This window comes from Ptychodera flava, chromosome 5 (assembly GCF_041260155.1).
Source record: "Ptychodera flava strain L36383 chromosome 5, AS_Pfla_20210202, whole genome shotgun sequence".
NCBI classification, from domain to species: domain Eukaryota; kingdom Metazoa; phylum Hemichordata; class Enteropneusta; family Ptychoderidae; genus Ptychodera; species Ptychodera flava.
Genome location: NC_091932.1, coordinates 10,857,308 through 10,880,850, shown reverse-complemented (window position 1 = coordinate 10,880,850; position 23,543 = coordinate 10,857,308). Strand labels below are relative to the sequence as shown.

The 23,543-nt window shown below is 36.4% G+C and overlaps 1 protein-coding gene across 1 annotated transcript in view; it reads left to right on the top strand.

Moving 5' to 3' along the window:
* The first annotated feature begins 3,129 nt into the window (after nucleotides 1-3,129).
* The window catches only part of LOC139133002 (DNA (cytosine-5)-methyltransferase 3A-like), a 32,165-nt gene continuing 11,751 nt past the window's right edge, over nucleotides 3,130-23,543 (top strand). The window contains exons 1-14 of the mRNA XM_070699343.1: nucleotides 3,130-3,184; nucleotides 4,311-4,504; nucleotides 7,034-7,103; nucleotides 11,529-13,069; nucleotides 13,607-13,723; nucleotides 14,038-14,175; nucleotides 14,824-14,979; nucleotides 15,572-15,679; nucleotides 16,583-16,754; nucleotides 20,787-20,864; nucleotides 21,459-21,527; nucleotides 22,343-22,425; nucleotides 22,740-22,787; nucleotides 23,261-23,380. Coding sequence (XP_070555444.1) covers nucleotides 4,319-4,504; nucleotides 7,034-7,103; nucleotides 11,529-13,069; nucleotides 13,607-13,723; nucleotides 14,038-14,175; nucleotides 14,824-14,979; nucleotides 15,572-15,679; nucleotides 16,583-16,754; nucleotides 20,787-20,864; nucleotides 21,459-21,527; nucleotides 22,343-22,425; nucleotides 22,740-22,787; nucleotides 23,261-23,380 — 2,886 coding nt within the window. The 5' untranslated portion in view covers nucleotides 3,130-3,184; nucleotides 4,311-4,318. The remainder of the gene's footprint in view (nucleotides 3,185-4,310; nucleotides 4,505-7,033; nucleotides 7,104-11,528; nucleotides 13,070-13,606; nucleotides 13,724-14,037; nucleotides 14,176-14,823; nucleotides 14,980-15,571; nucleotides 15,680-16,582; nucleotides 16,755-20,786; nucleotides 20,865-21,458; nucleotides 21,528-22,342; nucleotides 22,426-22,739; nucleotides 22,788-23,260; nucleotides 23,381-23,543) is intronic.

The window sequence follows — 23,543 nt, the reverse complement described above, 5'->3', positions numbered from 1 at the left end:
TATATATATATATATATATATATATATATATATATATATATATATATATATATATATATATATATATTCGAACAGTCCAACATATATATATATATATATATATATATATATATACATATATACACATACATATATATATATATATATATATATATATATATATATATATATATATATATATATATATATATATATATATATATATATACTGAGAATCGAGGAACTTGTACTTGTTATTCTACAGACAGGTTGTTTCATGCGCTAAGCAATATATATATATATATATATATATATATATATATATATATATAAGTGTATATATATATATTAAATATTAACGTTTACATAAAAATTTAACCAACATCATTTTAGTTATTTTAGTAACAAGTGCAAAAAACGACAAAAAATGGTTACGTTAATGAGTTTCCTTTCTGTGTTGTCAAAATTTATGTCTGTCTGTCTCTTCCGGTAGAAAGGGATTCACACAGATTCAACACGACCAATCCACACATTCATTTATCGCTCAGTCGTCCGTGAATATTTCCCTCTGCACTCTATCTGCCCATAGGGCCCCTTCAATCGGTCATGTCTCTGGCGTTCTGTCCCCTTTTCTCTGCCTTGTCGTCTTTCATGCTCATATGTCTGTCGCAATCTGTCAGTGAGTCTGTTTGGCAAACATATTATGTAATTTATCAACATACACAAACAATTTTCTTTCTAGCACTAATACAAGCAAGATGCTGTACATGTACTTGTTATAATAAAATCGGTCAGTGTTTTCAATCTTTAAATTTCCCAAACATTATCTGATTATCACGTGGGTGCAATATTACTCCTCAGTCTGTTCAGTACGCCCTCTAAGTACATTAGACGAACTACTTACTACACCTGACGTAGTGTGTTCTCTGACGCCACTAAATTTTGCATAATATTATTACTTCTTCATTGCTTCTTCCTGTATCCTCTCTCGTTCCACTGTAAAATCTGACAATTTTATAATTTTTCTACATTTGTACAATATCGTCACTTTCCAAAAATGAAAGATGCTGATCTGCAAAATGCTGACGTGTAAAGTATTACAGAAGACTGAAAATTGGAAAAAAGGCATCATAAAACACCTGTCGGCGTCTATCGGTAGTAGGGCAAAAATAAAAACCAGCGCAAAATCTGGTTAAAATTGCGTATATCATGCAAGACGCGAAAGCTATGAAGATGAGAGTGGCAGGCTAACCTTTGTTATGACTACCGTTTACCTTCATATACTGACTGGATTTGTGATCAATAACACATCAACAAAGGCGTGCGAGATAATACATAACTTCTCGGCTGTAGAGTAGAGTGCGTTGGTGCGCGTACGTTTTAAAACATTGTTTCACATGTACAGAACTCGCTCAATCTTGGGATTAGATCGACGAACATGTCCTTGTGATGGAAACTTGGGCTGACTCTCAGAATATTAATTTTTCGATTATTTTTGGGCGTAGATCTGAAGGCCCTGAAAAGGATTAACCTTGTCTGTGGGCGAAAGAAAATGGCGCCCTCACACCAGAGAAATGCGCCCGAATGTAATGAATCAAGGAACACATTTTCAAAAGGCACTAATTGTTTATCGTTCTTTCATTGCTTTTAAACAGTGCGCAGACAAAAAAAACCCAAAAAAAACTGTTTTTCTTCACCTATCCTCACCTTTACTGGTGATGGCTGATATAACTGATTTCGAAAGGGCTTGGGTGACAAGAGAGAGAAAAAACGGTCGGTTGGAGGTTTTGATTTATAAGCAAGATACGTATATGTCACTCATTCACAGTATCACTGATGCGACGTGAAAAACACCGAACTCTGCATGACGTAACAGTAAAAGCGAATACTTGAAACTGGTAGTTTTGATAAGTCAAGGTACAGTATCGAAGAATATGTTTAAATGCATTTAAAAGTGCAGAATCGCTAAAAAATAATACTGGAAAGAAAAAGGAATCGCAAACATTGATCTCAGACGTGGAATAGATCGAGACTCGCGCAGTTTACCATTTTGTTATTCTCAAACAGTGGTAATATAACAGCCATCCATATTAAGCTTATTTGGCATTCGTTCGATGTAGTGGAAAAGATATTTACGAAGCTTTAAGAAATGTGAACAAGTTTGAAATCATACTGCAAATGGTGGCAGCGCTCACACTGTTGTTTCAACGGACACCATCGTCATACCACACTGCAGGTGAGTTGGCTGCAATAATTGTAGCCGTAGAGGTCGTTGGATGCGCTTCGATGTTGACTTCCGTATTCGCTCCTCAGAGCTAGAACTTTTACTGTGTCGGCTGGAATATGAACGTTTAATGATTCGATCAAGCCGTAAATTCACTTTTTTGCTACTTAGCTGCAAAAATGGTGAAAGGGTAAAACGGTCCATTTGATGTGGCTATCACGATTTCAAAATGATAACGGAGTAAGCATACGTTGAAATTTGTGCGAGGGAAGTGGAGATTCGCTGGAAAGTTAGCATAACAAAGTGAAAATGAGCATGACATAAACATTCGTGTTGACGTGAGAAAACAAGTTCACAAAATTTCTACCAAACATGACAGCAATTGAAACAATCATAACTATTTTTGTGATTCAAATTGGTTTTTTTTTTTTAACTTTTTTCCATTTCTAAATAATTATAGTTGGTTCAGTCAACGAAACTATCGAACGCACATTCTTCTCAAATTAAAATGTGGGACAGATTATCACCTGTGGCAGTAGCGTTGGTGAGAAACGGTGTTGAGGGCGCCGCCGAGTGTAGTTTGAAACTTGCCTTCAGAGGAACAGGTGGGACAACTCGAACATAATGTAAACAGCGCCTCCTATGTGGTAAGTTGTTCTACTAAAGTTTTTTTATTGTCTAATACTAGGGGAACTTGAGGCAAAGTATTGGTGGATCTGCACTTATAAGTAATAATTTTCGGCTATTAGATAATGGTAAGATAGATCAGTCACATACAAACGTGTTTAAAATGAGCAGACAGTACGAACTACGACCTTCTATAAATGTCATACAGCCGGGAGAGGGAGCTGTCTGTTCGCTGTAGTGCAGTACTAATAGCAAATGGAAAAAAACTGTGTCACGTGATATGTAGCGGAAGTGAAGGCGTATCTAGTGAAGTTTGTGATGTGATTTCAAGTGATCAGCGTGAACGACACATCGGTAAGTATATTGTCGCTTTCAGTCGAAGAGGGGAACAAAGTGTGTCTAATTAACGGGGAGCAGACTGGATAGTTTGCAGTTGTTACTACGTATGCCCCCGTTCAAAGATACTGCTCAGGAGTGGAGCTCTCCGGCCGATAGGCCTCATACGCCTTCCAAAGAAACTGGTTTGCTGCGAATCCGTAGCCTTTGCCACTCGGGTAGCTTGGTCATTGGAGTGACCGTCTGATATAGTGTCGATGCTGCATGCTGTGAAATTAAAATGTTACTGTAGATGTGTGATCTTGCATTCAGTCTATGGCCATGTCAACACTTCAATTCTCTTCACATAATCGACTTAAACATTCGCAGCCTCTTCTTGGAAGTTGTCGCTGTTTTCAACAGAAACGTTCGTAAACTTTTGACGTTTCATACAGAAATACGCAGTGTTAGCATGCCGTTTGCAGATTAAGCTTATCTAGCCAAAAATGACAAGTTATTTGTACCACGGATACACAGCCCATCACCTAGGAGATATGCAAATGATTGACAGGGTAATTTAATTCATAAATCTGATCAAGTTGAAATTTTGACACACTGAATGCCATCTTTACCAATAGATCCCAGTCATCAATGTTTACGTGCACGTCTTATGGACTTTGATGTTTGCAGTGACATACCGGTATGTCCTGCATGTAGTTACCCTCAAACGTTTCTCACTTGATGGAAACTCTTTTTTGTTATACAATTTCTGCATGGAGCTGAGCAACCAAAGCCATTACATTACTGAGCTAGTCAATCAACGGATCACTGCTTGCAGACCATTTGCCTCGGGTTTGTAGAGCCTTGACAATCTGTTCAGCTATTGAAAATTGCTAAAGCTTTAGCAATTTGAAAAATCATTGGACATCATGCCTTCCATGTCTAAATTTATCCCTTCACTTTATATTGTGAGAATATATGGCATTGATCACAACAGTCAGTCACATGCAGGAAAAAAGTTAGAGTAGTACAGGGGTAATATGGATCTTTTCTCTCTCTCTCTCTCTCTCTCTCTCTCTCTCTCTCTCTCTATATATATATATGTATGTATGCATGTATGTATGGTCTTAGTGATTTTATTAACACATAGATTTATAATTTGCAGAATTCATAATGTTCAGACACGTAAAGTTTGTCAGTGACATGGAAAGTGGGAGAAGTAAACAAGTTAAGAAGAAAGCTGCTAAACATGAGAGCCACCCATTCACTGCTGGAAAACAGAGGAAAAGGATAAAAAGATTGAAATCAAAAAGTATTAACGAGGGAAAGAAGCGATTACAACAAACTTATAAGTATCTGGTAAGTGAAGTGCTATATGATTTTCACCCGTAGATATTTAAGCAATAAAGCACACCCAGCGACGGTATACAACGAGATTTTGACCAGTTCACGACATATATGCACGAGTGATAGCGAGTGAATATATGTTGTGAACTGGTCAAAATCTTGTGGTATACCGTTGCCGGGTGTTATTTATTGCTATTATATCATAACAGTATATTGAAATCCTTGTCATAGGGAAAGCAAAACAAAAATGTTTTTTTTTCTAGTCAGATTGAAGAAAACTAAAAAACTCGTATGCAGTTCTGTAAGTAAGTCGTCATTGTGCATTATAACACACCTAATCCGCAGTCTGTGTTCTAATTCGCCAATTGATAGTCACGTGGGATGCGTTCTTTTTGTGCTGATCCACGTAAATGATGTCATCAGGCATCATTTGTCGGAACTGTTGCCTGCCAGGCATCAGTTCCGTAAAATGATGCCCGCTGACGTCAAAAAAACATTGGCGCATGCACGAACTGGAATGTAAACAAAGATGCCGTTTGCGGCCGAGCGAAACGATAGTCGAGAAATTTCTCGGTTTATCCTACTTTCTGAAGAAGAACTGAATGCTCTGGTTTCCAACAAGGTCTCAAAATGAATGAAAACGATAATCAAGGTGCATTGAACATTTTGCGGAAGTATTGCGACCCTGTCGGAAAAAACGTTTTTTTTGCCGAACCACTTCAACATATTACATCACGTATTTGACTAGTTTTGTGTATAGTATGTTCTTATGCATGGCTATGGATAAGGTGTGTTATAAAACACATATAGACTGGCCATGCGGGCGATAGCATACGTCTTTAACCTCTTGGGCCTGTGAGTCACCCCCAAAAACAGACTGCTTCCCTCGGGATACAGTCTGTTTTTGTGGGTGACTTACGGTCCCTTGGGGTACAGACATACGCTGTTGCCCTCATGGCCAGTCAATATGTGTATAATGTTTACATACGAGTACTTTGATATTGGAGTGTGAGAGGCCATTTACCTGTTGCAATTAAAGCAGCATGTATCATTGCATGCCTTTCTTGACAACTCATATTTTCGCACAAGGCGGCATGAACATGAAACAACTAAGCCCACACACTGACTGATTGATCAAGCATGGAAGCAAGCCTACTGTCAGCATGAACATTATATTCATTTTTTTAATCAAAAGTCATTGAAAATGCTATCAATGAAGATTATGAATCCACTGAACATTTTTTGTGATTTGCAGATTTATGCAACTGAGTCATTAATGTGTCACTCTGATTGCAATTTCCATGCATCATGAAGCCGTGCCTTGCATCATGACATGTTAAATTTGGTAGCAGATGCATTGGTGTGATTGTAATCTGCAGACTTGTTAAATTTTATAATGTTTACATAGAATGTGTGTGTGATTGACAATTGTGTGCAGCTGCGTTGAGCAGAAATTTGTCTTCAAACAAGCTGCGTTGAGCAGAAATTTTTCTTCAAACAAGCTGCGTTGAGCAGAAATTTTTCTTCACACATGTGTATTGGCTCCTAGTTCACAGTAAGTGAGGCTACCCACATTTCCCCTTGATTTGTTCACTCAGACATTTTTTGCTAAAGGCTTTTTCAATTTTATCAGTTTCTCAACAATTTTTAAATTAAAATTTAAGTTCAGGATTATTTGTTAAAACTATGTTCCAAAATTATTGATTATGTTTAAAATTCAAGAGTAAATTGAATGAGAAGTCGATGTTTGGAGATGCTAAAAATTGCACACTTTTCATGATAAAGTTATAAGCAACTAAGATGGTCTCATCATACCACCTGTCAGACATGCAAATTTCCTTTGTTACGAACATTAAAAAAAATCAATACCCTTTCTTTTGCCAACACAGATGCAACTTATTCCCTTAGTTTCCTTGAAAATATTGTGTATGGCCGTCAAAAATCTATGTCGACAAAATTACAAAATTGCTATCTCCTCCGTGGAAAAGGAGTTGATCTTCTCATTATTCACAGTGAGAAATCAGAAAATTATGATTATCAGAACTATGTTGCCAGAATTTTGAAATATGGACCAGGTTGTTCTGTGTACAGAAGAAATTTGCTTCAGTTCAGTGAGTGATCTCCATGTGTACAGATCATGGAGAATTGTGGGTAGCCTCACTTACAGTGTAGTTGTCCTTTAAAACATTTTAAAACCATGGTCAATGTATTGTCTGACTCTGAATAATTGGACAAATCTATGAATCATATTCATCACTATTTTAGAATCACATCCTTATTTTTGTCTTCAGATTATTTAGATACATAAGTGAACCACATGTATGAGTCAAAGCAGACTATGGGATTTTGAACTACTTAATTCTTGTAATTGAAATCCGCTACTAGTGTTTCTTTATGATGAGAACATACATTTATTTTCCTGTACATCAAAATTAAGAATCTCTGAAGAACTAATTCTCTTCCAGTCTGTGTAATGTTTCCTTGGAGCAATTGAATATGAATATTGAACAATTGATGTAAAATTTTATTTCATATCCACAGCCTCCCAAGATGGCTGGTTTACAGAATACACAACAAACAGCAGCTGAGGCTTCCTGTACTGACAACCCAGGTATGATTACTTGTCTTAAAAGTTACCATGTGCGTACCAGTTTTCATAGATATGATACAACATAACCACGATACTCGGATATATATGTGCCGATCATGAGATCACTTTGGGAGTTCATTTTGATTTTCAGAATGTAAATTTGTAATAGATCTTTGTAGAGATACATAGTATATTTAGTTCCTATTAGTGCCCTTTTGTGCAAGTTCATCAGACTTTTCTTGGGATGTTAACCAATTTTTAGCTCCGCTGTCAGCGACGCGGAGCTTATCAAATAGGTTGATTTTCCGTCGTCGTCCGTCGTCGTCCGTCGTCGTCGTCGTCCGTCGTCGTCCGTCAACAATTGCCTTCTCCTCTGAAACTGCAAGTCCAATTGCTTTGAAATTTTATATGCACTTCACTTGGGGTAACCTCACTTCAGTTTGTTCAAATCGTGGTGAAATTTGCATATTTGTATTTTTGGGGCATTTTTTGGTGTTTTTGGTAAAAAATCTTCTTCTCTGAAACCGCTTGTCCGATTGCTTTGAAATTTGATATGCAGTTTACTTAGGGTGACTTCAGTCAGATTTGTTCAAATCGTGGTGAAATTTGCATATTTGTATTTTTAAGGCAATTTTTGTCATTTTTTGTAAAAAAATCTTTAAAAATCTTCTTCTTCAAAACTACTAGTCAGATAGCTTTGATATTTGGTACATATTTCCCTAGGGATGATCTATTTCAATTTGTTCAAATTATGCAGAAATATGCAAATTTGCATTTTTAAGGCAATTTTTGCCATTTTTGGTCAAAAAATGTATTTCTCATAACGTACTGATCTGATAGTTTTGAAATCCGGTATACAGGTTTCTATAGATGAACTAAGTAATATATATGGAATTTCTGATGAAATCTGTAATTTTGTATTTTTGGGGCAATTTTTGCCATTTTTGGGCAAAAAATGTGTATTTCCAAAACTACTCATCTGATAGCTTTGCAATTTTGTATACAGGTTCCTACAGATCACCTTAATGATATTTATTGAAATTATGATGAAATCTGCAATTTTGTAATTTTGGGCAATTTTTGCCATTTTTGGTCAAAAATGTGTTACTCAAAAAGTATTGGTCTGAAAGCTTTGAAATTTGGTATACAGGTTCCTACAGATGAGCTAAGTAATATATATTGAATTTCTGATGAAATCTGTAATTTTGTATTTTGGGGGCAACTTTAGCCATTTTTGGTCAAAAAATGTGTTTCTCAAAAAGTACTCATCTGATAGCTTTGAAATTTGGCATACAGGTTTCTATAGATGAACTAAATGATATTTATTGGAATTATGATGAAATCTGCAATTTTGAATTTTTTGGGCAATTTTAGCCATTTTTGGTCAAAACATATATTTCTCAAAAAGTACTGGTCTAACAGCTTTGAAATTTCGTATACAGGTTTCCATAGATGAACCTAAATTTGATCTTTTGAAATTATGATGAAATCTGCATTTTTTTGGTGGGGGGATCAATTGTTGCCATTTTTGGTCAGAAAATTTATTCTCAAAAAACTACTCATCAGATAGCTTTGGTTGACATGTTCTTAGGGATGATCCGATGTGATATATTCAAAGTATGATGAAATCTTCAATTGTGTATTTTTGCAGCTATTTTAGCCACTTTTTTCTGGCCACTGCATTGAGCTATCAAAGATTTCCACCTTCTTCATCAACATGTGTCAAAAATAGTTATTCTCTACATAAACACAGCGGAGCTATATCGGCCGCTAGGTCGCTTGTTAAAGAATTTGGCTCCTTGAGTATAAAAAAGTATCATGGTGTACTGATTGTATTGTCAAGCTATATGCCTGTCCTTGTACATGTATATACACAATTTCATTCAGAGACTAGAGGGACTCTTTAATTCTGTAAATCAACTCAAGCTAATGAGTTCATAGAGTGATTGTTTTAGCTTCAAATTACAATATTGTGGAGGAACTGTCAAAATCATTGCACGCCTTGTGTCTATCTTTTGTAAACATTTCATGTTTACTGAAATCTCACAAATTACTTCTACCTACAGTTCAAGGCTAATAGCAAAGCATTGCAAGCATTCATGTCATGGACTGCTCAGAGCACTGAGCTGCTGTCAGCTGTTGAGAGGTTCAGTGATGTTAACATCCACCACCACATTTTACACTCACCAAGGGTGAACCTGTTGATATTTAAAAGGGGGAATAAATGGCTGCAATAAACAGAGGCAATAGCGAATGTAACCATAGTTGTGGCAATTTACTTTCCAGTGTTACTTTGAAGTAATTTTTGGTTAAGTTTAGGCAGAGCAAATATCTTGAACAAAACAAACAAACAAAACAAAGACAATTAAATCATCATTACCAATTAATATGAAAGGCCTTTACATGTACATATAAATGAATGTAATTGCACATGTTGTCAGAGGAAGAGCTTCACTCTCATTGATGATATTTAAAAATCAGAGTAATGTACAATGTGTAAATTGCTGCTTTGTCATGTGTACAGGTAGACTGCTTCAGGGGTGATAGAGACAGTTTGCCACTGTCAACAATTTGCCATATTTTTTCTCTGAATTGAAGATTAGCATGTTAGATTTCAGAAATGGGAAAAAAATTGAAATTTTAATGTCAAGAAAACAGACATTCTATTCCATACATAGTTTTTAGCTCACATTTGGTGTGTGTGTATATATATATATATATATATATATATATATATATATATATATATATATATATATATATATATATATATATATATATATATATATATATATACCTATATATATATATATATATATATATATATATATATATAATATATATAATATATATATATATATATATATATATATATATATATATATATATATATATTGTGTGTGTGTGTGTGTACACAAGAAAGCTTATATGGTAGGTCGGCGGTAAGGGTACATCAACAACTCCAAAACCACAGCACCTACCATCTTATTATTTGTTGTACAGGTGCAACCAGAGTTGGAGGTGTGAATTCATTCAAATGAACATGTCTGTGTCAAAAATACGCAAAGGAGGTAAAAAACGGGAAAATCCAGCAAATTGGTAAAACTCTGTAACCACAGGCCATATTTGGTTGAAACTTGGTATGCAGGTTCTCATTATGGTGACTTTAGTTAGATTTGTTCAAATTGTGGTGAAATTTCGATAGTTTGTATTTGTGCAGCAATTTTTCCCATTTTTTGTCAAAATATCTTCTTTTCTGAAAGAGCTCATCCCATTGCCTTGGAACTTGGTATGCATTATCCCAGGGTTGACCTCTGTCAGATTTGTTCAAATTGTGGTGAAAGTTTCATATTCTTATTTTGGGGGCAATTTTTTGTATTTTTGGTCAAAAAATCATTTTCTCCAAATCAACTATTCTGATTGCTTTGAACTTGGTATTCATGTGCCTAGAGGCAACTTCAGTCGTGTGTTTTCAAATTGGGGTTAAATTTTCATATTTGTTTTTTTTTTGCTAATTTTTTCCATTTTTGGTGAATTTTTTTCTCTGAAATCGCTCGTCCAAATGCTTTGAAACTTGATATGCATGTTCCCAGGGGTAAACATACATGTAGTTATGTATATTCATTCTGACCTGCCACATCAAACCAAATGTGGGCAAAGTTTCATTGACACTATGTTTTGACGGTTAGAAACACCTTACTAACATGCGGGTCATGTTCACTAATATGTCAAAGTCTCATAAAGCTTTCATTTAAATGTTATCATGAAAATTCCAGTTACACATATTGTACCCTCGTCTCTGACAATGTTTGTTTAATTGAAATCTCATTCTATGAATTAACAAAAATAGTTTGTCAAATATGTTGTAGAAATGAAGGTGCAGTACATTATTCTGTTAAATAATTTTAACAGGCCTCTGATCTATAGTAAGATCACAGTTGTTCATTCTGAGAAATTGTCAGTATAGAACCATACCATTAGATAAAATGTTGAAAACAAGCATGCATGCTATAGGACCACACTATTTGGAGAGGGTGGTCGGGGTGAGGAGATGTGATTTCTTTCTGTGGTCATGCTTTTTACCAACTATTCCACACTGTTCCAGTTGTGTATAATTGTAAATGGAAATGAGCAAATGAAAATTTGTAGTTAGATAGGCATATATTTTATTTTCTTCTTTCAAGGACATAATTCTTCAGCAATTTAGAGCATCACTTTTCACCATTGTCATACACAGCATATCTTAACATTAATATGCATGCGATTTCATGCAACATCAGGTGCCATGTTTCCCTTGGACGATATTTTTGACATGATTTTACCATGATTTTCTTACTATAAAAGTACAAGACATGTATGCGTATTTTTAGTTAAGAGCAATGTAGCAAATGCCACAAACATTTTCTACATTTCAACATACAATATTGAGTTCTTTATTCATTAAAGGAACAAACATGATGGCTGTGGGCACACATGCCTCTACCGTAAAGGAATGCCCAGGTGGTATGAGCTTTTTCAAAGCTAAGAGAAGACAGAAAAGAAAGAGAAGTCTACACGGAAATGCGTGTGTAGTTCAGAGTGCTGCAAAGAAATGGAGTGATGTCCAGCAGACCAGAGACCAGTTTCATGAGTTCATAGAGAGAATGCCAAGTCAACTTTCCAGAAGACAGCAACATGTTGGATGTGTTCAGCAACCCCGCCATTCTATGGCAAAGGAAAAGCGGTCTGTGAGCAAAAATGTCAGAGCTGGTTATGGAGGTACTGCAAAATACCGTCAGTGGATGTCTACAGAGCAGCAACAGAAGGACGTTGTGCAGAAGTCTTTAGTGTCTTCCAAAGATGCTTTAGAGAAAAGACAATCAGGATCAAATTCACATTTTCCAGATCAAGATTTGATTTCAGGGAAGGGGAGAAAGGTTTGTCCTCCAGCTGGAAGTGTCTGTGATGGAGATCTGCTGTGTTCAGAAAACATGATAAGTGAGACTGACACTGAGAGGAGTGATGTTGAAAGTAAGGATGGAGAAAACTGTAACAGAAAGAGATACCTTGAACTTGTTGAGCATCTCACTACAGGACTACAAGATGATTCACTCTGGTGTACCAGTACACCCGACAGGGATAGGTATACCGGGAAAGTTGGTGATGATGAGTTTGAAGCTGGTGATAGCATTTCCGAAGATGATGAAAGTACTACTGAGAGACATGTCAAAACATACAAATCACAGGAAAGTAAAGCTGAAATGGTTGTTTTGATGGGTGTCCAAGAAGACGGGGAAAGCAGTGATCAAGATTTTGACCTGATTGATGGGTCAGTGATAGAAGTACCTGGTGCAAAGGAAAATATCAGCTTTGACAGGGACATTGGAGACATGGGAAATAGTGAGGTTCATGGAACTTTTGCACCAATAGATGGCATTGATGAAACAAGGAGCAAAAATTGCAGACAAGGACACCAAGAGATTGCGAATGATGGAGAACAAGTGTGTGAAGATCTCATGAGTGACATATTTTCTATGGCTAGTGGTCCGGAGGATGCAGTAACTGTTTCTGAACAGGCTTTTTGGAATATGGAACCAAGTGGGATTGAGGTTATTGATGGCCAAGATGATAATAATAATGATATTATTTTCACTGAAGAATTGGCAAATCTGTCTGCTGAAGTTCCCAGTGACGGTCCTCAGTCCAGCTTGAATGACTTGTTTTTTGTATCGGGTTTGGATCAAGCTAGCAATAGCGATCAACAAAATCAGATTCAGAAACACACCACAGACGCAGATAGAAGTGACCTTGAAATCGGGGACATCTCAGAAAGAGAAGTAGGAGATACAGATTTTGTTGTCATGAAAACTGCCTACCCAACTGGACCTGCAGTAGAGAATAAGGTGTCGACACCTAGTGGTTTAGAAGCAACTGACAGTATTGATGGGAAACCCAACGAAGAAGGAAAGACGGAGCAGAAAAGACCTGGAGGACACGGAACTTTTGAGGTAAGAAGAAAATCTGAAACAAAGCGTAAAAGGAAAATCCTAAACCAAGCATAAAAGAAAATCTGAAACAAAACATATAGGGCATCTAGAAGGTGAACAGCAAAATCAAGTAAATTCATTCTTTCATTAGAAACACTGTTATTAAATGTAGCTATGTGAGAGGAAATGTCAATCTGTAAATTTCTTCCATCAGCCTCATATAAGATGTTAACAGTTTAAGTAAAGTCGTGTATATGCTAGACAAACATATCTTGTTTCTGGGCATTAAATTATAGTATACTTGTAATGACATCCTGATATTTTCTCAAAGTAACACAGCCTATCTTTCTGTTATTTTGACTTTTGCTCATGGTTTGGGATAATGTTCAACAAAAACTTTTAAATCTTGTTAAGGTTTCTTTTCAATCATCTTTTTGTTTTCTATGGAAGAGAGAAAATGAAGTTTCTAATTTCTTTTAACTGGACATGTTATCTGGGATGGATATTCTGTCTCTCAATCTCAGTGAATTTATTTTGGTCTTGAAATCTTTATTACAGGGCCAAGGAAGTCTCAGGGGATTATCTGCCTGGCAGTTGTGTCTACGCCAGACTGTCAAAAAAGTTGACAAATTTCAAGCTGGTGGTAAAAAACTTCATAAAAAGCCACGGAAGCAGGTGCTCATACGCTCTCTCTTATTACACAATACAAGATGCCACTTCTCCAAGCATTTGCGAGTTTTAATATTTTATTTTATACTATTTCTGTGCATGAAAGCCCTTTTGTGGATTGTCAGTATACTGCTAACATGATAAATGTGCTCTGCTCAAATCATGACATTTGAGTTTTCCCAGGTAGGTTGGTCTCTACCAACAAAGGTTGCTATATTACATGACTTTGTAATTAGTCCCAAACAATGCTATAGCAGTACATGTTTGCGTTACACATCAAGTATATATGCTCCTTACATTTTATTGACATTTTACTCCAGAAAAGAGAGAGACAAGGGAGTTCTAAATCTGTCATCAAAGCTAAGAGATCTAAACTGAAGATTGCCATCAAAGCTAAGCAATCTAAACTGAAGATTAGACCCGACAAGGAAGAACCTAAAGCTACAGGTGACATAGAGGTGAGACGGTAATATCTCAGCACAAATAACAACACTGTGTTTAGAAGTTGAAAGATATGTAATTTGAAAGCGATTCATCACCATGGTATGTATTATGTGATAGTTTCATGTAAAGTTTATGCACTGGCAGTCTCCATATCAAGGTACCCTGGCACTAATGCAGCAATAGTGTATACAGACACAAGTGCAACTGACAATGTATGTGACTGGATTGGTGCTGCCCGTTTTGATTGAGAAATCAATCGATGGAGTTATGAATTGATCTTGGAAATGAGATTGCAGTTGGCTTGCTGAATTCATCAGGATTCAGTTTCACTTGTGTCATGTATGACTGGTCTACCTAGGTGTCAATATGTATCCCAATTCACACACAAAATGGTACGGTATGATTTAAACATACAGTGTAGTGATTTTCATTATCCTCTTGATTCTAAAAATGGTATTACAGTGCGTTTTCTTGTGCTGTAGTCAGAAGACAACACGCAATGTGATGGTGCATATAGCATGTAATATGGCAAATCCTTGAAAGAGTCAGCAGGATTTGCAGTGTGGTGCTATGGTTAAAATTTAATCTTTCTCAGTAATGTAAATTATACATCACTTTTATATAAACATATTCTATAGACGCTGTTTGTTCTTGTTCTGCAGAAACAAGAGTTTGGAGAAGGACAGCTTGTCTGGGGTAAACTGAAACACTACCCATGGTGGCCAGGAAAGATAATCTCCCCATCATATGCCAATCACAAACCAGCAAAGGCTCATCAAAGATGGATATTTTGGTATGGAGATGCCAAGATTTCTTTGGTAAGCAGAGTGTCATGTTAATTTTTGAAAATATATGCTGATGATTTCTTTTTAAGGTTTAACTGGTGGATGGATGATCCACAGCACTCTAGGGTCATTGACCAGAACCCATCATAATATTCTGTACATATAAATTGCCAGGATTATGGCTTTGTGTAGAATGCATTGCAATATACTCCTATATTATCCCCTGTATGCACTGTGTCATCCAGGATGAAATTAACAGGGGGACTTTGCTAATCCAGTACCAGTATATGTGACAAAAGGATATACATATTAAAACGTTAATCCACTGTGCTGAATAAAAAGAACAGTTATTGTAAAAATTAAAGGTCTACATCATAATGTAGGAACTTTTTATCGTCACTGAACTCTGACTTGAATAGTTTGAATATATGCAACAAAATAAATCATTCTGCTGCTAAGATCAAAATGTTGGTTCAGCCATTGTGCTTAAAGATTACATTGTGTTGAATTTATGTCACATGATGTCCATGTAAACTTTTTGTGCATGTTGAAAAGTGCTGTTTTACAGTTTACGTGTGCTTGAAATCACTAAGGTAGCATCTGATGGGTATGTTTTATTTCACAGATTGATGTCAATTGTTTGAAACAATTCAGAAATTTTCAAGATAATTTTCATGAAGTTAGCTTCAGTCGGATGAAAACTTACAAGACTGCTGTACATGAAGCCTTAAAGGTAGCAACTTTTACCTCTCTATTGCTTTTCACTAGTATATCACTGCAGGTTATTAAGTTAAGATTCTTAGATTTTCTTACTTAAAATTTATCACTATCCAAGGGGTTGTGCCACGTTCAGATTATGATTCAAATTTTGATGTACTAGGCTTCATGTATATTATGTTTATGTGTGTCCATTGCAACAGTTGCCAAACATTACGTACTTCGCCTACGTGCATCAAAATGTGTTCAGATGCACTTGACATTAAAAATAATACAAGCTAACGCGCATAGAAGCTATTAAATACTGTATGTACACTCGCTTCTACCCAAATTTGAGCAAAAAATCAATGATGCTATGTATTTTATTATTTTTCTTGGCGTGGTTTCTGGTTATGCCCAATGATGCTTTTGCACATTCAACTTGTGAACACTGGCAATGTACAGTTACACTGCAGTTGACTTGTACAAATGTAAATTTATGTCCATTGTTAACAAATACACGTCCTGAAAGACTCATGAAAAAGCTATGGCTGCAAACTGAGTGCTGGGCATTACGGCATGATTTATGGGGTATACCGAGAAACAGGCTGTTAAATGAAATCTGACAAAAAGAAAGAAATGTGACAATTTGTGTAGTCTCGCGATTTTATTTCCTTCAGAAATATTCCCGGAAGGCAAGTTCACCTCAGACTTTCATTACCATTGTCTGTGCTATATATAATTATATTCTCAAAGATATAAACATTTCTTCTGATTGTCAATGGTGGAACAGAGTAAGAATACTGATAAATTGCTGTGCATTACAAAACCAGAGTAAGATCTGGAAGTACACGTACAATCTCATGGTAAACTTACAACCCTCAACAGACCATATGATTATGTTAAGTTTGTTGATGAAATTTTTTCTTCCTGTACTCAGGTAGCTGCAGATAGGGCTTTTCAGACAAGTCTGAATGAACAGGGAATGGGCCCCAGCAGTGATCCACATGATGAAATCAGGAATCTAAAGAAGAAAGATTGTGGTGAATTAATCAGTTGGGCTAAGGACAACTTTCAACCAGAAGGTCATGAGTCTATAGAGCCATCCAATGGTAAGATCTGAACAGACTCAATAATTTGATATATTTCTGATAATTTGCATTTTTAATGAACATGCGAAATTGGGCACATTAAACTGAATGGAATTGATGAAAGTTTATGGAAGTGCTATGTATATATTGGTGTACATAGTCTCTAGACAAAGTATTTTTGGTCTCCATTGGAGACTTCCCTTACCGAAATTTTAGGCCTCCCGCAAACTGTTACTGCAAATTTGCCGCAAGCTTTGCAGTAAATTTGCAGCAAACTATTTGCCGCAAATATGCGGGTGGTTCATTTTTCAGATGCAAATTAGGTTTCTTGTGAACTTGCTGCAAATATGCAGCAAACTCCCTGCCGCAACGTTGCTGCAAACTCTTTGCAGCAAACTTGCGGCACAATCCTTGCAGCAAACTTGCAGCAAATTAATTTGAATGTTACCGAAAATTTGCCGCAAACTCCATACAGCAAATTATTTTATTTGCGCTGACCATTGTTTCTCGTGAAACTGGTATTTCAGAGTTTAGTTGGATAAAACACATCTTGTGCTATCCACAGTCCGCCAATATATAAATATTATTTATCCAACTAAACTCTGAAATACCAGTTTCACGAGAAACAATGGTCAGCGCAAATAAAGTTATTATAAACAAAAAGATGACAGAGAAAAAAAGGTTAAATTCAATTGTGGTACAATTTATTTTATTATATGCCATGTTCATTTCATGCCACATAAGTGTCATGATCATGTCAAGATTTTCTTTTGACTTGAGAAGTTTCATGTAACATTTACATTACTGTCAAAGGCTGCGATTTGGCTTTCTGTTCTCTGAATTTCGTGTCCCCTTTAGTGTACCAGCAATGGATTCTGAAAAATATAAATCGTTCAGGGAGCAGTGTAAGTCTTTACCGTTTGACCAAACATTGTAAATTTCATGAAAGAAATCGATAATTATTTGAAAATGAGACAAAATCAAGTTGAAAAATTTATGCAGAAAATGCATAAATATTCATGATCGAAATTAAATTAATAATGATTAAAATGTCCGACAGCGGACAACTCGCCGTATGTTGTTTACATACACGACGGCGACAATCTGCAAAAATCTCAGCACTTACTGTAAGTAACTGTTGTGAAACGAAAGTGAATTCAGTATGAATCAGTACTCAACGAAAATTTAACTTTAGGTAAAGATTGCAATACAACGATTACAGAACATAATTATAGCGATCGATGTACAGACGAACGGTACATTGACTTACATTTCTGAACGGTTCGCAGACGCTGGACGATTCCCGGTCCGGTTGCAGGTCTCACCGTGCTGTGTGGACAGTAAATACCGTACTCAGAAAATATAGTCGGCATCTTTACTGCCGCTGGCGTTCACAAATTTAGAACTCCACCTGTCCCTGGTACTGTATACACGTTTTTGCAACTATGTGATATCATTTGGCTGGCAATTCCATAGAAAGATCACGAAATTGTCAACTAGAAAACTCCCTGCTCACAAGTACGCAACCGACACTGGCCGATGGTACTAAAATCTAACTTCGCGCCGATCAAGCCTCATGACGATAACGGAAGTGCGATCTGTAAATCATTACGCGATTGATAATGTAGTCCCGTTTTTAAATGCTGGAATTGACTCTACATCTGTACCAATCCGTTATATTTCATACTTAATATAGCATTTAATTTATATGTTTAATGAAAATGGTTATTTTTATCATAGAAAGACTAAAAAGAGAGTAAAAATTCTTTCAGCACGAAGAATCAATATCAATGCGCGAAATGACCTTGATGAACCGTGACCGGAGAGTGTAAACATGTCGGCTGCTCGCAGCTGATACACAGGACGTGTTGGACGTTGGTGAAGCGGCGCTTTGAATTTTCGTACAGCGACTCGGGATGGAGTGTAATCCTAAACCTCAAATTTGTGCTCGGTAATATAACTCTAACGCTGAAAACATGGACAAAAGCCTTTTACCTCGACCCATGTTATCAGAAGGCGAGATTTTGTCAGCGGCATCGATGGGACACAGACTGTAAGCTGCAGTGCATTGTACGTACCGTATACATGTACTACATTGATGGGATGAATAACTTGGAGCACAGCCACTACTCTGCTTGGAGGTAGTAGCGGAAACATTACTGTACAGATTTGCAGTAACAACAGTCTACGACGTGTCCTTACAGACCATCATCAAACGCACATTTCATTCGAAACTGTTTGCATTTTGGTATCATTCGCAGAAAATACAGGGTGTAACTTGCAAGACAGACAAGTCCCTGTTTCAAAAATTTGTTTCCCTAAAATTTCAGTTTTCGATCCAACCATAATTTACCCAACCGGATTGTCAAAGGGCACTTTTATTACATCATAGATCACTACAGTATATACTATAGATGCACTCTATATCCATGCAATGCTTTCACCAGCATAACTGAACCTGTTCATTATCTAGCATTACCAGTTATTATAATTTAAAAAGTGGATTGTCTGTTATGAAATAAATGAACATAAAATATGAATGAAAGATCAATTTTATGTTGCTTACACATGACTGGTCACGAAGTGCAACAGTACTCAGTGTGTAGTGTGTACTCCCTGGTAATGATATAGTGGGAAATATGTCAATCATGTGTTGTTGCATATTTGCAGCAATAATCTGGTTTGCCGCAAATTTGCAGCAACTTAGTCGTTTACCGCAAATTTGCTGCAAACTGACTTAAGGGTTTGCAGGAGGGTCACATCTACCTGCAAACTTCTGCAACTCCTTCCTGCAAGCTATATGCTTGCTGCATATTTGCAGCAAACTTACGGCAAATTTGCAGTAGAAATAATTTTCGGTAAGGGTTATGATCTTCCCCATGTTTTGTCTAGCCACATGGCAATGATAAAGCTATATCAAGCAACAACTGCCAATTTAAATGTGAATGGTCACCAACAGAGACTATGACCTCACTATTTTCCCTTTCAATCACTCAAAATGATCCTCTCATGTAACATGTTCGGCGCGTAGCTATAGTGTAATTACCACGAGAAAAACGAGACAGATAACATGTGTCACAATGGGGCATAATGAATATAATAAACAACACCCTTTTAATCATAGGCTAATCATGAGAGGACCATTTTAAGTGCTTGACTTTCAAGGGGACGCCAGTGATGTTACGGTCTCTGTTGGAGACTATTTGCACTTAAATTAACAGTTTTGTTCTATCATCGACCACCCTGCTAGACGGAGTATGGGAGGGGGACAAAACATCTCCAAAGGCAAATAGACTTTGTCTAGGAGTAGGCTAATACTGGTGATATAGTTGTGGAATAAAAGTGAAAACATTTTGCATTTTTGCATTAGCAAATATATCAGTTGTATGTTTAATGAGTTTACATAGTTTGCATATAAAGGCTGAAGGATTTGACCAAAGGCAATTACCCTTGCTACCTAAGGTTGTGCTATAATGACAGCAGTCAAACAAATTTATTATTTTCATTACAAAGTATCATATTTATCTATCGTAAATTTATTTGTTATGTTGATCATAACAATTTAAATACAGTTGCAAACTTGTGGCAAAGATTTTTTGGACGAGTGCCAGAACATGTCTCGTGCGCTCTGTCCATGCTGTATGTACGTGTGTAGTGCACACACACTATCCAGAACTTGCAGAAGCGCATCCGAGATAGTGTTCCACACTTGCACTATATTAAATCAGAAGAAAAATTGTTAATGATGTTCAAAAATGGTCAATTTTAATCTGACAATTTGATGCCTCAGTCACGAATGTAAGATTAATAAGGTTTTTACAAAAATACAGCAAAGAATGCACTTGGACATTGGTGCCACGCATTGCCCTCCGCTTCGCATCGGGTGATACGCTGCGCCAATATCCATGTGCATCCTATGCAGTATTTTTGCAATAGCCTCATAGTATTTCATTAGGAATGGGTCCAGACTCCTAAAAGTTTAAAAACCAAATTGAATGTCATAGGTTTTGTACATAGATCATTAAACTGCCATAATGTGGTTGACCATTTCAGATGACAAGTTGCAAGCTTGCAATTTAGATAGTGCAGAAGACAGTGATGGCATTGAAGACGAACAATTGAAGGAAAAAGGTGAGAATGCCTAGATACAAGCACTCAATGTTAGACAGTTCTTTTGAGATGATGGAAAAGTGGGGCATTATGTCTGTATGGGAAATGTCGTCTCATGTGATTTCTTCTGATACAAATATTCAAAACCTAGTAATGCTAACGTCAAACTTTTTTTTTACTTCTGAAAGTCAATGTTTTTCTATACATTTATCGTAGGATATTGTTCAGTGAAGAAATAACCAGATTTGTACTGCTGTACATACAAACGCTAAATATTACCTGATGCCACACAAGTTTAGTTACAAATTCTATGATGTGTACTGAGAACACCGATAATGATGATATAATTGAGCTCGCAAGATGTCTGAGGCAACACTGCCCATGTGATCAAAATAGTACAAAATAGTATATTATACCCTTACAAATTTTTTTTTGTGGCATATGTCCCACTGTTGCAGGGACACTTTTATCTGTGAAGCTATGCAGTAGGACATGTGTTTGATCTGGTAAAGCTCGTGCAGTGTTAACAAACATAACCTCACAACAGCACTTTTCATTTTTGTGTGAAAGTTGACCTCATAGTTTTGACTGGCATTGGTCATTTGTATTTCATAGTACAAAGAATGAAAAATGTGAGAGAAACAAGAATAACAGAAGTCAGAGAAGGAAAGAAAAAAATACAAGGTGAGAACATATGATTTGAATTAACTTATGTTTTGTGACACAAATAGTTATCCTTATACACATATACTGGTACAACCGCGGCAAAGCATGTGCATAGGTAACTGATTGTAATACAAACACTAATAGTAATTAATATGTAGTCTAACATCGCCTTGTTTATCTTTACTTTGTCGCTGTCAGTAAGAAATCTCAGCAGGGTGGCGTTAAATGGTACTGTTTTCAGGAAGTCCATGCCAAGTTGATTTCTTATATTTACGTTTGGCAAGGAGATTTCTCATATCTAAACCAAGCACCCCGTGGTTTATTAGCTCTTTATCAGTAAAATAAAGATGCCGCTTCTATACTTTAAGGTTTTCCAGTACTTGTTGCTATTGTAGTTTCTGTTTGTATTACAATCAGTTATCTATGCACTTGCTTTGCCACGGTTGTAAGTTGTTGATACTTTTTGATGAAGTTTGTAGGATTCACGTTCTAGTTAGGAAAGTCCGTGTCACTTTGAAATTTGAATTCACAGAGCACTTATCTCAACTCATAACTTCCAATGCCAACATGCTGCAGTATATACTCCTATTTGTGCACACTGTTTGGTTAAAGAATTATACATAGAAATTAAGGATGATAGGGTTGCCAACACAAAAGGCTGTGTTCATTGAAATGAGTGATGAACAATGGTGGCACAATCGGTTGAAAAGGCCTCATGTCAATGTTATTCAATAGCCATTATTCCTAAACATAAATTGATGTTTCTGAGTGTCCCAATGAATACAGGCAATTATTTGTTCAATTTAACCTCTGCTCCATTCTTCGATTTTCAGATGTTTGTATTGTCTGTGGTGATGAGTCGTTGATTGTTGCACAGCATCCACTATTTGAAGGAGGACTTTGTGAAACATGTAGGGTATGGTACTATGATTATTTTAAAATTTATACAACTCGGCCTAAGCAATGCCCATATTTTTAAAACCTGTGAACCAAATTTATATCATTATTTTTTTAAAACAGCATTTACAGAAAAGTGTGTCACACCATTTTAAGCACACAGTTTGAAATGTACAAGTTATATCTTCATTACACGAAAAAATAACCCTAGTTTGGCACTGTTTGGCACTTGTATTTAATGCCAAATTTTCAAAATCTACCATTAACAATGGCCGTTACCCTCCCTTTATATATCAGTTTTAAAAATTAAAATCTGTTTTTCTCACATTTCAGGTTGATTACCTGCATAGTTTTTTCTTGTATGATGATGATGGCTTTCAGGTAATATTTTTGTTATTCAATATTAACTACTGGCCAAAATAATTCAGAACAGCCATTGAATCTTATTGTGAATCCTCCCATCTATGGGGAATAGTACTACAGACCTATTCTGCATCAGGCTGTGATTCAGTTTTAGTTCCCCTACACCATATGTAATATTATACGCTGGTTCTGACCGAGTTGTGCGAGTAAGGGAGTATCTTAGTTTATTCTGCGGCTGATATTTCTATTGGCATATGCTCTGTTGTTGTCCTGATACTTGTCCATTGTCAGCCACCACATTTGCTTACTTTGTGGCAGGGTCTGTTTCATCGGGACATATTCTGTAATCATAGGTTTCAGTGAAACAAAGTTTTGAAGTTACTACCAGAGTTCCTAGGTACTCTATGTTAATGATGTTGATTACAATAGGAGACTGTCAATAAATAGTCCATCTATGACACCTATACTCACACCAAAACTTTCTTTGGCAGTCTTTCTGTTCTGTCTGCTCAGAGGGAAGTGAAGTCTTGCTCTGTAGTGATAGCACCTGTTCTCGAATCTTCTGTACATCATGTCTTGATGTTTTGATTGGTCCTGGTACATCTGACAAGGTATGTGCTGGGAAAAGCCTTTTGTCCATTACCTGATGTTCTGAATAAAACCAGTGTATTTTCTCAAGGTTTCTCTCCCATGGACAGGAATGTCGCCCTCTGCCTGAAATTTTGGGGGCAGTGGGTTCTGATTGAGGGGACCATGATAAATCATGCAAATTTA